Below are 16,591 nucleotides of genomic sequence, written 5' to 3' on the forward strand. Positions count from 1 at the left end.
GTGAACGAGGGGCAGAGAGAGAGAGAGAGAGAGAGAAGTGGGGCTCACTGGGAGCAGGGCTCGAGCTCACGAACCATGAGATCACGACCTGAGCTGAAGTCAGATGCTCAACCGACTGAGCCACCCAGGCGCCCCTTGGTGTTGTTTTAAACAGCAAAATCGGGGCACCTGGGTGGCTCAGTCAGTTAAGCGGCCGACTTTGGCTCAGGTCACGATCTCGCGGTCCGTGAGTTCGAGCCCCGCGTCGGGCTCTGGGCTGACAGCTCGGAGCCTGGAGCCTGCTTCTGATTCTGTGTCTCCCGCTCTCTTTGACCCTCCCCCGTTCATGCTCTGTCTCTCTCTGTCTCAAAAATAAATAAATGTTAAAAAAAAATTTTTTTTTAAATAAATAAATAAATAATAAACAGCAAAATCACCAACACAAAGCACAAAAATGCAAAATACAGGCACTAAATCGACCGCAAAAGGACACTCGTGTACCGTATGAGCTGAGACAAGGCAGAAGCAGAAGGTCACCTTGTTCGACCTCAGGGGGTGGGTAACCTGCGTCAGGCAACTCAAACTTTTCACCACTGTGAGCATGTCTGCAATTAATCACGAAAGCACCGTAAGTACTGATTTGGTGGCCACCAATAAATTTTAGCAAGCAGGTGAATTTCCAAATACTGATCCATGAATAATGAAGATGGGCCATACGGGAAGAACTAATAGCCGTCAGCTCCCAAGGGGTCCAACTGTTTCCCCTGCCTCCGGCAAATTATTGTCCGTTGACCAGACCTTTGAGAAATCGTGAATTAGATTTTGGGAGGCATTCCTTGAAATCACCCCCGTCCACTTTAAGACCATTAAACCACATGGCTTAATAAGCAAGCCGTGGTAACAACACCCCGAGTAAAACATTCACAGCCATTAAAAATGAGAACCGTGTATTCCAACAGAGAACTGTCCGAGAGCCACTTCTAAAAAAGGTACTTTGAGTAGCAGGCCAAGAGATGTTTTTGAGAGGGCAATTCTACCAGAGCCTCAAGAAACAGCTAGTTCCAGTGCGACTCATACATTTTTAGAGCCTAAGAAATCTGCAAATTCTTTTTAACAAGGCAGCATAATGTTGATTCCAAAAATAGTGCATGCGTATACATGTGCATGCAGGAAAGCACAGGCTTGTGGACAGCAACACAAAAATCTTCGAAGCAATATTAAAAAGTATATGCCATTTCCAAGCAGGATTTAATCTAATACAAAAACTGTCCCATGTTAGGAAATCTATCCATATATGCACTATATATTGACAGATCAAAAAAAATAATAACACGTGATCATTTCCATGGTACTGAGAAAACATTCAGTAAAATACAATATCCCTTCTTGATTTAAAAAAAAAATTTCTCGGGACGCCTGGGTGGCTCCGTTGGTTGGGCGACCAACTTTGGCTCAGGTCATGATCTCACGGTTTGTGACTTTGAGCCCCGCATCGGGCTCTGTGCTGACAGCTCGGAGCCTGCAGCCTGCTTCGGGTTCTGTGCCGCCCCCTCTCCTGCTCATGCTCTGTGTCTCTCTCTGTCTCTCAATACATAATAAACGTTAAAAAAATTTTTTTTTAATTCTCCATAAAATAGGAATGAATGAGTAGCTCCTTAAACGTGGTCTACAGCTCAAGTAGAAAACGTTGGAGACAAATTAAGTATAAGATACTAGACACTGCAATTAGACAACCAAGATATTAAGAATAGAAATCGTGAAAGTCCAGTAAAATTATCATGACTTACAGATGACATTATACCTGACTTGGAAAATGCAAAAAACTCAACTGAAAAATTATTCAAACACTAGAAGTCATAAGTATAAATCCAGGCAGAAGGTGTAACGGGAAGAAATACTCCGTTCAGAGTTTTTTTTTCAAAGACTTGAATAATTGACAGGTTTGCCGAGATCTTGGCTGGGAATATTCAAATCACAGAGGGAGCGACTCTAGTAATTTGGTCATCTGACATGAGCCAACAGAAAATGCCAAGAGAATGTGTCTGAATTAGCGCGAACGGCCAGGACACTTCGGGAAGAACCATGTGGCGGCAGAGTTCCTATCGTTGTTAAAAACCACACCGGAAAAAGCCCAAAACCCTCAGGCACTACTAACAGCCCCAACCACCCGTCATCACCCTTTGGTGTTGCCCGGGGCCGTGGGTCTACCTGCAGGACAGAAACCGACCAGCGAGGTGAAGAACAGAGGAGAGAGCGGGGACCTGTTAACCCACAGACTTGTGGCAAATACAACGTCGAGGTTCACCAGATGCTAGAAAACAACCCGAGAAACGTCCCGACCCTGCATCACCTTCCGGCTACCATCTCGACCGGAAGCTGACTCCAACAAAAACTTTTCCATCATGTTCTTGGGCAGGTTTGTTGATGCACACGTTTGTTCATTCGTACCATTGCTTCCTCTGTTTTCCCTGCCACTGTGACTTTGTATCATTTCATGGATTCCATCTTCTCACAAACCTGGGATCCAACCATCTCTCGGGAACCACTGCTCCCCCCGGGCCCAAGCCACCATCGCCTGCCTGCCCGCGTTACTGGTACGGCTTTCTAACTGGTCCTGTGAAATCAGTTCTTGTCCCTTCCCTGCTTAAAATCCTCCCTGCGGGGGATACTTCCTCCGAATCTCCATCAAGTGCTTCCTGGCCTCCCTCCAGCACCTCACTCAAACGCCTGCCTTCTCGGGGAAGCCTTTCCAAGCCCTTGACCCGACTGAAACCTGCAACCCCCACCCCAACGTCTCCTCTCCAGCTTCCTGAACCTGGCCCTGTAGCACATCATCCGTATTTTACCTATTTAGTTACTTTGCTCTCGGACTTTCCTTAGGACAGGAGTCAACACACTTTCCCTGAAAAGGTCCAGACAGAAAATATTTTAGCTTCTGCAGGCCATATGGTCCTGTCTCACCTACAAAATCACCCAGAGCAACATGTGAAGAAATGGGCATGGCTATGTTCGAACACAAGTTTATTTACACAGAAACGGGCGTCAGGCCAGAACTGGCCCACGCTTTGCCAACACCTGCCCCTCGGAGAACAGAGATGCCCCATGAGAACGTAAGCTCCGTGAAGGGATGAAGATTTTTCCCCTGTGATCATACTGTTCACGGCTGCATACTTAGTCCCTAGAAGAGTGCTCAGCCTACAGGAAGCAATAAATATTGGCTAACTGAATCAGCAAGTGAAATGAACGAACTGGTTAATGAAAGCAACATGGTGATACACATCGGCAGACAGATCAAGGGAAGAACACAGAAAGCAAACACAGAAAAAACACACCGTAATTTAGTTTATATAAACATGGCGCTTCGAACCAGCAGGCTGGAGACCGACTCTTCAGCAACTGGTCTTGGGGCAACTGGCAGGCTAAGGAAAAAGAACGAGGCTGGGTCTGTGCGCAACCAAAATAAACTCCAGAAGATCAAAGCTTTTAATGTTAAAAGTAAAATCGTAAAAAAATTAATAAATAAGCTGTGAGAGAATTTTTTTATTCTCAGAGATGAAAAAGCCTCTCTAAATAGACCGCATAAGATTTCAAACAAAAGATTAATCAAACTACATAAAAATAAAATATTTCTATGGGGGGAAAAAAAGCACCACATGCATCGTAAACAAAAGAAAACACACCAGAAAAATTACTGGAACTGTTTTTTTTTAATTTTTTAATGTTTATTTATTTTTGAGAGAGTGAGCGTTGGGGGTGGGGGCGGGGGGGGGGGGGGCAGAAAGAGAGGGAGACACAGAATCCAAAGCAGGCTCCGCTCTGTCAGCACAGAGTCCAATGTGGGGCTCGAACTCACGACCTGGGAGATCATGACCTGAGCTGACATGAGACGCTTGACCGACTGAGCCACCAGGCGCCCCAAAATTACTGGAACGCTTAACTGAGGTTTATTTTCCCTAATAAATAACAAGTTTCATCTAATGCACACAAAATGAAACAGGATGCAAAGCAAAGGCAGATCCAAACGGCGAGGGGAGATTCAAACGTGAAAACGGGCTCCACTTACACAATTACAGGAATGCCACATGAAAACCACAAACGTCTACTTTTCGCCTCTTCGATCTACAAAAATCTAAACACCCGACAACACCCCCGGGGGGAGACGATGCCGAGGACAGGACTTCGCGTCTGGCAGCAGAAGGTGAACGGGTAACGATCTCCGCAGACACGGCGGGGAACAAAAAGCACAAATGCTCATACCTTCCACCCAGCAATTCTCCTCCGGAGGGTTTGCCCCAAATAATGTAACTAATTGTAGCCCTTTGCGAAATACTGGAATGGTCCCCTCAACAGGGAAGTCACGACAGAGGTCAGAGATCGTTTACAGAGTGGGCTGCGATGCGGCTGTTCCACGAGAAGGGAAAGAGCTCTACCTGCGCCAGTGAGGAAAGGTCTCTAGGATAAAGTGAGCAGCAAAGCAGCCCGAGGGGTCCCCCCTGCTAACGGGACAGCCGGCCGCGACCGAACGCTGGCGCTCGGAGGCACAGGAGGGCGGGCGCCGGGCTCCAGAGGTTCTGGCCGGTGCCTGGCAGACCCCAGGCCCCTGGCTGCCTGTTTTCCACTTGTAAGACCACAGCAAGAATGGAACCCACCTCTCGGGGTTGCTGGGGGTTTTAATGAGCGGATACACGGGAAGCCCTCCCCAGGACGCTGGCGGGTGAGCAGGCGTTATTCACGCCCTCGCCGGTGCCACCACGGCGTCCCAAGACGGGCTACAGAGAAAGGGGCCTTCTTCACCGTGACTCTCCTCATACCCTTCGAGTTCAGTGCCCTGAGCGTGTTCTGTTCTCAAAGTCACAGAAGGGGCGCCTGGGTGGCTCATTCGGTTAGATGTCTGACTCTGGGTTTCGGCTCAGGCCAGGATCTCATGGTTTGTGAGATCGAGACCCGCTTTGGGCTCTGAGCTGAGAGCGCAGAGCCTGCTTGGGATTCTCTCTCTCCCTCTCCCTCTCTCTCTTCCCCTCCCCCCCCCACACATAAGCAAATGAATAAGCCTAAGACAGACTGAAGGAAGTAAACCAAAGGCCCGCGGTGGTTAGTGTTCAGAGTTCTGGAACGACTCTTCCTGGTTGTCACATACTCTGTCGTACATTTAGAAACACTTCTGAACTGAAATAACACCGAGGGTTTACGGAGTGCCGGGCACTGTGCCGAACACTTGTATTGCCGACGTTAACACTGTGTGAAGCAGGTTTCATTTACCAGTGAAGACACGGTTGTCCAAGGTCACTCCCATCCACACCTTGTTTAATCTGGAGCCAAAAGGCATGGGGTGGCACTCGTAGGGGCTGGATGCTCAGTGCGGGGTGTGGGGCGGCCCCTGCCCCCCGGAGCATCAGGGGAGGGAGGACTTATCCACAACTCACCCACACGCGCGCGCACACACACACACACACACGCGTATTAATACTGCCTCGGTAAGGGTCAGGAACACTAGGGAGGCTCCCCTGAGGAGGGGTTTCACGTGAGGGCTCAAACCTACAGGTTAAGTGGGTGAGGGCAGGGGAAGAACATTCAAGGCCCCCCTGTGGGGCGATGCCCGGTGAGGCCGGCTGGTGAAGGGGTCCAGGGGTAAAGATGCCCAGTGGGAGCCAGAGCTGGAGAGGACCCCACTGAATGGGGCCTCCGGGCCTCCACGCTGGCAGGGGCCAGGGGAGCCCTGAAGGGTTCCGCGGGGAGGGAGTGGGGCGGAGTCTCTCTGCTGTGGGGAGGGGCCTCCTGAGAGCACGCCTCTGCTCCGCCTGGCCCCCTCCCAAAGGTGGGAGGTCAACTAGCCTCTTTGGGGAGAGTCCCAGGGAGACCTTGGCCCCTGGCCACCCCCACACCCCTGCAGCCTGGCGGGCGGGATGAATAGGCCTCTGTGGCCCCTCAATAGGCCTTTCACCAACTCGTGCCTCTCAGTGCCTCTCAGTGCTCCTAGCTGGCTGAAGACCCTGCCTCGGGGCACAGAAGACAAACAAAGGAGCTGCCCGGGGTGCCCGGCTGTGGTGATGAGGCCCTTGGAAGGGGAAGCACTGGTCAGACGGGTCCCCACGTGAGGGATCCCACGGGCCTGGCCAGTCCTCCGGGAAGCATGGGGTTTCGGTGATGCAAGGTGGCCAGATCGGGTGAGGCCCCACACCCCTGCCCGGTTCCCCGTCCTCCTCACCATATGAGCCAGGCCCTCCAGACAGCCCCCCCAAAGTCTGCAGTGTGGTCCCCCGCCCTTCCTCCCTGGCCAAACTCCAACGTAGCCTCGGCCTGCCAGTCCCCCCACCGTAGGGTCTCTGCCCCTGGTCGGTCTCAAGCCTGTCTGTGCTGACACCGCAGCTGTCACCTCCCCCCACCGCCCCAGGCCACCTGCACCGGAGCACCCGATCCCTTCCGCCTCCGCCTCCGATGCACACTCCAGCTCAGACACCCTGTGAGGTGAAGTCACTGCTTCCATTCAGCTGATGAGGAATGTGAAGCTCGCAGCTCGAGTCACTCGTCTAACGTCAAGTTCCAAGCAGGCGGCAGGACCAGACTCCTGCCCGGGGCTGCCTTCCGAGCCGCGCTCCTAGCTCTGGGCCACGGCCTCGGCAGCCGGCTCCACACACCTGCCTGGGTGTTCCTCCCCTCCAGGACGAGACACCTTGCTGGCAGGATGACCCAGTACCCAGCACAGGGCGGGGCCCCCAGCAGGCACCAGCGAAGGCTGAACAAATAAATATGGTCGTGATGACTGACCTCCGGCTTCCAGCTGGCTCAGAGGACAGACACCACGGAAGCGTCGACGCTCGCCCAGAGCCTCCACCAGCTTTACTCCCGACCCCTTCTCACACATGCACGGTGCCGTGAAATCCTCGAAGCCCGTTTACAACCCTCGGTCGCATCCGGGATCCCCCTAATGACCCACTTCGCCGTGCGGGAAACAGAGGCACCTGACCCAGGTTACCCAGAAGGGCCATAACGGGCCTTGGGACTTGGGACTGGAATCCATGCCAGGGCGGATCAGCACCGGCTCCGAGAGCGGGCTCTGCATGAGGCCCCGGGCATAGTGAAAAATAAACCCTGACCCTGACCGCCAGGTTGCTCTCACGGGGCAGGGCGTCCGCCCGAGTGGTCCTTGGCCCGAGGTTCCCAAAAGCGATCCTCTGGACTCTCCAGAACGGCAGCGCCTGCAAATGGCCCGCGGCCACTGGCACTCAACGCCACACCTCACTCCCCACAAACTGCTCCCAGATACCTCAATCCTGCCGGAGCACTTATGGCCCAAGAGTAGCCGCACATTCAAAGCTCCATCTCCTGTGAGCTCGTCATTGCTGTGGCCTTGTTCGAACTCCTGACTCACTGCTTCGCTCTGACACATTAAAACAGAGCCTATGAGACAAGCTACGGTTCTGCAGGGTCGCCGAGGCTCCCAGACACACGCGCAAGGTGCCCCATCCCAGACCGGAGCCGTGACCGGCCACCCTCGCGCCCACCTGCGCCCCACCCCGCTGCCTGGGCAGGAGACCACTTGCTCGTGGCCCTGGCCACGGCCCAGGGCCCCACCTCCACAGGCTACCTGGGTGGGGGCAGGTCACAGAGCCCCAGAGGCCTAGGTCAGCCCTGCAAGGCGTCCACAGCCCGCCCGCTCCAAGCACTGTGTCCCTGCGGACATACAGCCTGGCGAGAGGGACTCAAGGCCACACGACAGCATCCATTCTGCGCACCAATGCCAACGTCCCCTAGCGCACGAACGTGCCCAACGCACCCTCCCCCCCCCCCCCCCCCCCCGGCGGGCCTGCTCCCTCCCTCCCTCCCCCCCCCTCCCGGGGCTGGGTCACAGCCACCACACAGCCGCGTGCTCAGGAGGGGCCAGTCCCACATCCGTCTCCGTGTCCCGATCCCCTTCCCCTCACTGTGGAAACCAGGCGGCCCGGCTCCTGCTCACACACCAGACCGGGCGAGGCCACGGGATGAGTGGGTGCCAAACGCCTCCCCTTGGGGAGACGGCGCGTCTGAGCGCGAGAGCACACAGGCCACAGCCTCGAGTCCCACCCTCGCTGCTCCGCGACCCTGAACAAAGCGCCCCGGCCTCTCTGGGCCTCGCCGTTTTCACCTGCCAACGGGGCGAACACCCCCTCGCCACAGGGTTGCTACGGGGCCGTGGCTGCTCTGGCTCCCACCCTCTGCGGGAGCAAGCGGGCTTCGCGGCCTCCCCGGCGGGCTCCCGGGCGCAGCGCCTCTGCGCAGACAGGCCCGCACCCCTGCGCCCTGCAGCTGCACGGAGCCCCGCCGCGTGGGGGCCACTCCCCTCCCCCTGGGGTCGGGAGGAATCTGGAATCGGGCAGGTGGCACCGTGTTGGCATCACCCAGGGGGGCCCCGCCAACGCAGCTGGGGACCTGCCGGTCATGAAGGCTGCAGCCTGAGGGGGAGGCCGGGGCCCCGGGTGGCAGAAGGACAGGGTCCTCGTTTCCGCCTTGTTGGGGGGTGGGAGCCGTGATGCTTCCCATTTCTGCCTCTTCCCATCTCATTCCTGCCGTCCTGAGCCACGGCACCCCAGTGGCACCGAGCTCCCTGAGGCGGTGTCAGTGGCCCTGCTCGGTTTCAGGCAGTGGCATTGTGGCCTGGTGAACACACGTCCGGGCACTGCGGGCTGAGAACGCTGCTCCAGGTCAACCTTCCTTCCCTCATTTGATGCAAGAGGAAACTGAGAGCCAGAGGGGAGAAGGGCCTCGCCCACAGTCTGGATTCGACCCCGGGCTCTGTCGCCTGCCACAGGCAGCCTCCGTGACACTCTCCGACACCCTGGGCCTGGAGGCTGACCTCCGCCCTAGGTGGAGGCACAACAACAATCGGTCCTACCCTGCCAGGAGAACAGAGAGCTGCAGTGGTTTCCCCAAAGCAGCACAGCACTTGGGAAAAATTAAATTCTGAATCTTCTCTGCCCTCTTCCCCACTATTGGTCTCTGCTAGGCAGACGGTTCCGTGAGGAAGGCCCACTCAAGGGACACCCCTCCCCAGCACCCCTCGGATACCTATCCATCCACCCATCACCCACACCACCCCCGCCACCCCCTCCCTGGGCTGGTCAGCCCACCTTGAGCCGCCACAGCACTGACAGCCCAGGAGGGAAGGGGGAGCCTGGCAGGGCGGGGGCGAGGGAGGGGAGGCCACACACAGAGCAGGGAGAGCAGCGGCCTGGGACTGTGGGACTGGCGGAGTGGCAGGGGCGCTGATTCTGTCAAGGGGTCAGGAAGCGGCCGGAGAGCCACCCCCCCCCCCCACAAAGGGCCACAGAGAGGCGCAGATCTCCAGCAGACAGGGTGAGGCCAGACCCAGGCAGAGGGAGCGTGTCCCTCCTCCGCGAGGGAGGGAGAGTATCCTGCCTCTGCACTGTCTTAAGAAACCCAAGTCTAAAAGGCGTTTCTCAAGATTTTTCAAAGCACATCCAAAAGCAAAGGGGTTTTACCTGAAGATAAACAGGAACAACAACTCCACCAACAAGACAAAAACCTGAAAACTAAGGCCCCTCTTCTCTGCTTTGCCAACAGACATTTTTCAAGTATTTGCTGGTCGTTCAAGGGAGGGAAATATATATGTATGTATATATATTTTTAATTTGTTTAAATGTTTATTCATTCTTGAGAGAGAGAGAGAGAGAGCGCGTGCATGAGAAGGGGAAGGGCAGAGAGAGGGAGACACAGAATCGGAAGCAGGCTCCAGGCTCCGAGCCGTCAGCACAGAGCCCGACGCGGGGCTCGAACCCGCGAACCGCGAGACCGTGACCTGAGCCGAAGTCGGACGCTCAACCGACTGAGCCACCCAGGCGCCCCTATATTCTTTTAAAAACTCAAGCTGGCCGGATGTTTGTCTCATGTCATGTCAGACACAGGACTCCCTTTTACTTATTTTTTTTTTTTTTCAAAGTTTCTTTACTTATTCTGAGAGAGAGAATCCCAAGCAGGCTCCACACCAGCAACGCAGAGCCCTACTTGGGGCTCGAACTCAAGGACCGTGAGATCATGACCTGAGCCGAAAGCAAGAGTCAGACGCTTAACCGACTGAGCCACTCGGGCGCCCCAGGACTCCCTTTTTAAAAGGAGGGGCTCCCTCTCTAACTGAGCTGATGCTCCTGCCGCCCAGCCTGGGCTGGGCAAAGGCTCCTTCCAAGCTGGGTGGCCCCCGACCTTGGCCCCCACCGCTGCGGGCTCAACTCCAGCCGCTCCAACCCCTTACCTGTAGGTCCAAAAGCAACATCCCAGCCCCCGTCTGTAGCCGACGGGGGCCCTGAAAGGGGTGCACTTGAGCTTCTCCCCCTCACACGTCCTGGCCCTGTCACTGCAAAGGGAAAAGAAGGGAGCCTCTGCCTCTGCCCTGTCGCTAATCATCTCTCTCTCTCACCTGTGCGGGGGGCTACAGGTGGGTCAGATCAGGCACTCTGCCCCTTGTGGTCCACCTGTGGCAGGGTCCTCTCTGAGCCTCACCCCGCTGTCTGTGCAGACACAGGGTCGGGCTGGTGGACTTCCGGATCCTTCCTGTCCATCCGGCTTCCCCAGGCCGGGCTGTGACCCACAGGACGTTCTGCTGCCTGAGCCCAGAGCAGGAGGCCGGCTGAAAACCTGGATCCAAGCTAAGTTTCCCACGAGGTAAGACCCATCCAGGAAACGAGGGCACAGCCACCCAATGACCTTGCGGTCGTTGAGACGGTGTCTCGTTTGAACAACAGGGAAGATGCTTCAGGGGTTTTGAGTAAGAAAGCGTGACTAGGAAACTCTGTGTCTAGAATGTCGAGTACTCCTTAAGAAGGCTTTAGAAGGATGGGAAAGCAAGCCTTTGCAAAGCTAACGGTCGTCTCTGCATGATTGGAAATGTGATTTTTTCCCATCCTCTTAAATTTTCCAGTTTCTATAATGTGCGTGGAACACTTTTTCAATGGGAAAAAAAAAAAATTTTGGTTTTGGGCGTCTGAGGCTGTTTTTTTAACAAGTATCCTGCGTGCGGATTCTCCTGAGTGGCCTCACGGCTCAGGGGGCGTTCCCGAGGCTTCCAGGCTCAGGGAAGGAGGCAAATATGGCCATGAAGGGCCACGGCACCCACCTTGGGCAGGCCACACAACCTCTCACACTCTTGCCTTGCAGAGACAGCCCTGCAGCTGTGACCCTCGGTCTCCTCATTTATTTATTTATTTTTAATGTGTATTTATTTTTGAAAGAGAGAGAGAGTGCGCGTGCACAGGTGGGGGAGGGGCGGGGAGGGAAACAGAGGATCCAAAGTGGGCTCTGTGCTGACAGCAGCGAGCCCGATGTGGGGCTCGAACTCATGAACCGCGAGATCATGACCTGAGCCAAAGTCGGCGCTCCACCGACTGAGCCCTCAGGGCCCCTTGCCTGGTCTCTTTGAAGTGTGAGGTCCAAAGTCCTCCGGTTTCCCTGAAAGGACACAGAGTCCCTGCCTCAGGAGAGACCACAGGGCAGCCTCCTCCAGCCCCAGAAACGGACAGAAGCCGGAACCCACAGGCCTTAAAAATAGGCCCAGGAACCGAAAGAGGCACCGCTCACCACGCAAACGGTTACACTTCCTCCCCGCAGCACGGGCCCAGACCCGGCCCGGCCTGCCTCGGTTGGGCTGGAGGGCGTGGGGCCCCAGGGAGCCCCGGGGAACTGTCCTCAGGGACCGCACAAGCACAACCCCAATTCCATGCACGGGCACCAGCCTGGGTGCTCTGTATCCTCTGTAACAGCAAGCAAGGCTGGGGTCCGACTCCGTGTAGGGTCTGGACCTGCCCTGTCTCGCTTGCTCCTCATGCTGCCCGTGAAGCTGTCACTTCTGCAATTCCCGTGACGCCACAGACTCTGGGTCGCCACTTCACAGAGGCTCAGCCCCCCGGTCTTCCCTTCCAGCCACACCTCCCGCTAAACCCCCCCCCCCCCCATGCCCAGCTACGCCGCACCTAGCAAAATGGGAAAGGGCCAGGCTGGCGGGCTCCCTGGAAGGCAGTTTCCCCAGTTCATTCCTTCTGGCTCATTCCACCAACCCCCTGCAGGATGGCTACCGGCATCTGACGGGCCGCAGCTGGAACGCCACAAATCCCACTTCTGCCACCTCCCAGCGACATGACTTTGGGTGAGTCGCCTGGCTTCCTGAAGCTTGCTTTTCTCACCTGCAAAACGGGGTGCCAACAGACTCTACCCCCATGGGCACGACTGTAGCTGCCGTGTGACGGGCACAGGGCAGGCAGCCCAAGTCAATGGCCACAAAACCCCCCCCCCGAGGCCGGGCCGAGGGCCCAGACCACTTCCAGCCGGGCCAGCCTCCCCCGCTCCGCCCAGGCAAGTCCTGCCCTGCCGTGGCCCCTCTCAAAGGCCCCGCACTGCACAATCCCCCTGAGCAGCCGTGGTGGCTCCCTCCTCTGTGGCCCCTGAGGGAACCTCTCGTGCCGCCACCTGGGCCCTTCCTCAATCCACCTGCGCACACCTGTGACGACTGGACCACCAGCACCCTGAGGACAGGTATGGGTGGGTCCCACCGCCGCGGAGAGCTTAGGCTCAGACACATCCTGCCACTTACGAGCCACGGACCCGGGGACACGTTACTTCACCTCGAAACCTGCATCTGGTCCTCAGGACAAAGAGAAGAGCGTACCGATACCCACCTTATAGGACGATTTCAAGAATAAAACAGTGAACACGGAACACTCCTCTCGCCGCCCCCCCCCCCCAGCACTCCCGGCCAGAGAGAGAATGCCCTAGGCCACCTAAAAGGGGACATCGGTCCAGGCAGAGCCGCTCTGAAAGGTGTTCGGCCCAGGCAGAGCCCAAAGACATTCAGCACGATGTAGGCCCCTCCCCTCCCAGCGCCTGTCCACGGTTCACACCAGACCCCGGGGCCAGGTCAAGTCCACGCGGCCCCGTTGAACATCAGCGGCGTGCTGCCTCTGTTGAGAGGGAGCCTTCCCGGTACGGGACGCTTCAGCTGACGTCCAGGGCCCGGGAGAGAGCCCAAGCCCCGGGAGGAGGCGTCGGGCTAGATCCGCTTCTGGTCCAGATGTCTGCATCACACAACAGCTGGACACAGGACCACCTGCCTCTTCCCGGCTCCGAGAATCTGGAGCCCCACAGAAGCTGTCTCAGCCAGCTGCCTGGAATCCCAAGCAGCTTCCTGTGGATAAAACACTACAATCCTGCTCGCCGGAGCCACAGCCCTGGCTGCTTCCAGCAGGGTCTCTCCTCCGGCTGAGCCACCTGCGCTCCCGGCTTCTCTCCCCTACTCAGCGGTGCCCTCCCACCAGGCACGAGCAGGCAGGACCAGGCCCGATCCCCCTGCCTGACACGCAAAACACGTCTCCGCTGCAGACGCGGCCGAAGAGAAGATTCAAAAGACAGGTTTGGATCCACGAGGTGCCTTTCATCATCACAGCCAAGTGACAATCCCTGGGGCGGGGGGAGGGGGGGGGGGAGAAGCAGTCGCTTTCTCCCATCTTAGACAGACACTGTGACTCAGAAATGACAACAGTGTGTCTAGGGTCAAGCGTCCCCACCAGAGGCTCCCTCACACCTTCAAAACAACCTCAGAGAACATGGCATGGTTCTCAAGAGCCTCAGCTTTAACTGAACAACCACGGCAACAATCTGGGAGGTTCAGATGCAGGAACGTAACAGGCTGTCACAGCTGTGAAGTGGAGAAGAAAGGGCCGGGCGACCTGCTGGACACGGGAAGGTTCTTTGGGGGCGGCGTTCTGGGTGGGCAGGCCACCCACTGGGTCCTGACTCTACTCTGGCATTAGGTCACTATTCAGCTTGGCCCTCTCTGAACACAGCATTTCTCTTGTGAAAAATGAAAGAGGGACAGAGTGCACCCTTCTAAGAGGCCAAGATTCTACTCTCTATACACCCATACCCTTATTTGCTCGTCCAGAAAGCCTCTCCCTGGGGCTGCTAAATGTTTACTGGGTATCCGCTCTGCACGTGCCCTGTGCTGGGCACTGAGGAGTCACAGACTGGGCAGTGGCCTCAAGGGGCTCGCTTGCTAACCGGGGAGCCGGTCACACAGACTGTTACAGCGCCACAATCAGCCTGATGATCCAGAAGACATGCATCGGGCACAAAGAGCCTAGGCAGTGGCGCAGGAAGGGGAGGTGGGGTCACTAGGGTGGTGGCATTGGAGCTGAGGCCTGGAGAGACCCCTGTAGGTGTGCGTGGAGCAGGGGAGTAGGGGTGGCCTTCCGGGAGGAGAAGAGAGCGGGCATAAAAGCACAGAGCATCAGAGCGCCACAGGGACGCATTCAGGAGTTCAGGAGTTCAGGAGTTCAGGACGGGGGTTGGGGGGTGGGTAAGGCAGGAGGGAGGAGGGGAGGGGGGAAGGGGGTGGGAGTGGGGACCGCGTGCCCGGAGAGGAGACACGGGAACTACGGGGCATTTCTCCTCCCCAGATGCAGGGCGACAGGCACAGCGAGGTCTGGCCAGGGACATCTGGGGAGCAGTGGAGGGACACGGCAGGCTCTGCTGTCAGACTGGCCACAGGTCAACCCCAGCTCTGCCACCTCCTCACTGGCTTTCCCTGGGCAAGCCTCCCCCCTCCCAGAACCTCCTGCTCATCTGTGAAACGGAGATGACACTCCTATCAGGCCAAGTCAGAATGAAACTGACAGAGCGCATAAAGGCCCTGGCACAGGGTAAGCAGCTCCGGAAATGTCAGGTGCTAGAATTCATTAGGATCGGCCTCAGGGAATGGCCCCCTGGGCTCCTGGGGGCGGGGCCTGGCAGAGGAGAGAAGGTGCTCAGAGAGATGGGGAGGGGCTGCCTGGAGCTTGGGAGCAAACTGGGCAGAGGGGCTTGGAGCAGATGGTCCGTCAGACCCCTCCCATCCCAGACATCCTGGGCCAGGTGGCAGGCGGGCCTGGCACGCAGCCTGGCACACAGTAGGTGCTCAGTGAACGCTAGAATGAACTCATGAGGATCCCTCGATGTCTGCTCAACACTGAGTCTTGACGCCTTATCAGAAAAGAAACCTGAGAAACCCATTTCCTGGCCCGTCCCTACTTCCAAGGCACCCCACCCTCGCTCCAGGAAAGGTCATTCCTGGGGCAGGCTGGGCTGGGACCTGCTTCCTGAGGGGACACGTAGTCTTCTGCTAAGGTAACTACAAAAAAAAAACGAGGATTCGGATTCATTTCCTCTCCTCTCTAGACTCAGGGTGTGGCCTGCTGAGGGGCCCGGACCCCTAGGGGTGCCATGTCCCTGCTGCTGTGTGACCTTAGAGGGGATATGTTGGCACTTTGGGACTCCCCAGTGGTGAAGGAAGGGGGGCAAGGGTAGAATCTCCAAGGCTGTCACCCCCTCTGAAACTCCCAGCTCAGATTGGGGTGGGGAGGGGGGGTGTTGGCTGACAATATGGTATGAAATCATGCCGGCACGAAGAAGGGAGGGGTCTTTTCATGGAAAAAAAATGACAACCACACACTACAAGGAAGGGGGCTCCTCGGCTCGGGTCGGGCAGGATCCAACAGTAGTGATTACCTCACACCCAGCCACGCCGGGAGACCCCACCCACACCTTCAGCCCCAGGCGTTTCCAAACAATACCAGGTGCCCCCCACCCCACCCCACCAGCAGAGGTAGGACTCAGGGCCTCAGCTAAGCAGGATCACACCCAGAGAGGCAGCAGTCCCTGCTCCCTCCGCTGAGTAGGTGGGGGGGGGGGGGCAAGGCCCAACAGGTCCCCAGTTGGAGCTAATGGGAGAGGAAGAAATGGCAGTGTGGAGAGGTGCGGGAAGACAAAGGCTTCAGGAAGCGGGGGACGGTGGCCCGGACACGCTGGCAGGGAGGTCGGCCCAGAGCCCACTGGGGGCCTGTTCCGCCCCCGTCTGGTGATGGGCTAAGGATCTCCCCAGATCCCACGCCCACACTCCCTGCAGCGGCACCGAAGCCCCGGGGAGGGCTTCCTAGAGAAGGAAGGGACCTGTCACAACCCCGGAGAGGAAGGAGAAGGATGGACAGACACACTCGAAGGGACAGACAGAGGGAGACACCGAGTGACCCGGGAAAGAGGAAGAGACACAGAGACGTGAGTGTGCAGAGCCGCCGTTGGGACCAAAATCAGAGACCAACACACAGGGACACAGGAAAAACCCATACGTGGAGACCTGGGGGGCGCATGGAGGAGGCCACGACAGGCAGAGCCAGAGACACAGAGACAGACACACGCATAGAGACACACGCAGAGACGTTAACAGAGAGACGGAGACAGGCGCAGAGACGGAGACACCCAGAGACAGAGACGCACGCAGAGGCGGAGAGAGACGCGGAGACCGAAAGACCCAGAGTCCGAGACGCACGCAGAGACGGACGGAGGCGCAGAGACGGAGACACAGAGAGACCGAGACTCAGCGACAGGGTCGCACGCACAGACCGAGGCGCGCACACCCGCGGCGCTGGCGGCCCCGGCCCACCCCACTCACCGAGGCCGCAGACCTCCCGGCGCAGGCTGAGACGGCCGCGCTCCTCCGCTATGGCGCGCAGCATGCGCTGCAGCGAGCGCTCCTCGGCCTCGGCGCCGCCCGCAGGCTCGGGGGAGGCGGCGGCGGCGGCGGCGGCGAGGGCGGGCGGCC

General features: G+C 57.4%; 1 protein-coding gene across 6 annotated transcripts in view; it reads right to left on the reverse strand.

The window, feature by feature from the left end:
* KIAA0930 (KIAA0930 ortholog) overlaps positions 1 to 16,591 on the reverse strand; it is a 44,707-nt gene that overhangs the window by 27,163 nt on the left and 953 nt on the right. For 5 of the 6 annotated variants that reach the window (XR_007456866.1, XR_007456865.1, XM_049626508.1 and 2 more), the window contains exon 1: positions 16,442 to 16,585. The exons of the other annotated variant lie outside the window; for it this stretch is intronic. Coding sequence is in view for 3 of the 5 variants with exons in the window: in XM_049626508.1 (XP_049482465.1) it covers positions 16,442 to 16,505 (64 nt within the window). In the remaining 2 variants the exon portion in view is untranslated. Of the gene's footprint in view, positions 1 to 16,441; positions 16,586 to 16,591 lie in introns of those variants that run through there. 6 annotated transcript variants of the gene reach the window in all.

The sequence above is a fragment of the Panthera uncia genome, chromosome B4, assembly GCF_023721935.1.
Source record: "Panthera uncia isolate 11264 chromosome B4, Puncia_PCG_1.0, whole genome shotgun sequence".
In the NCBI taxonomy this organism is placed as follows: Eukaryota; Metazoa; Chordata; class Mammalia; order Carnivora; family Felidae; genus Panthera; species Panthera uncia.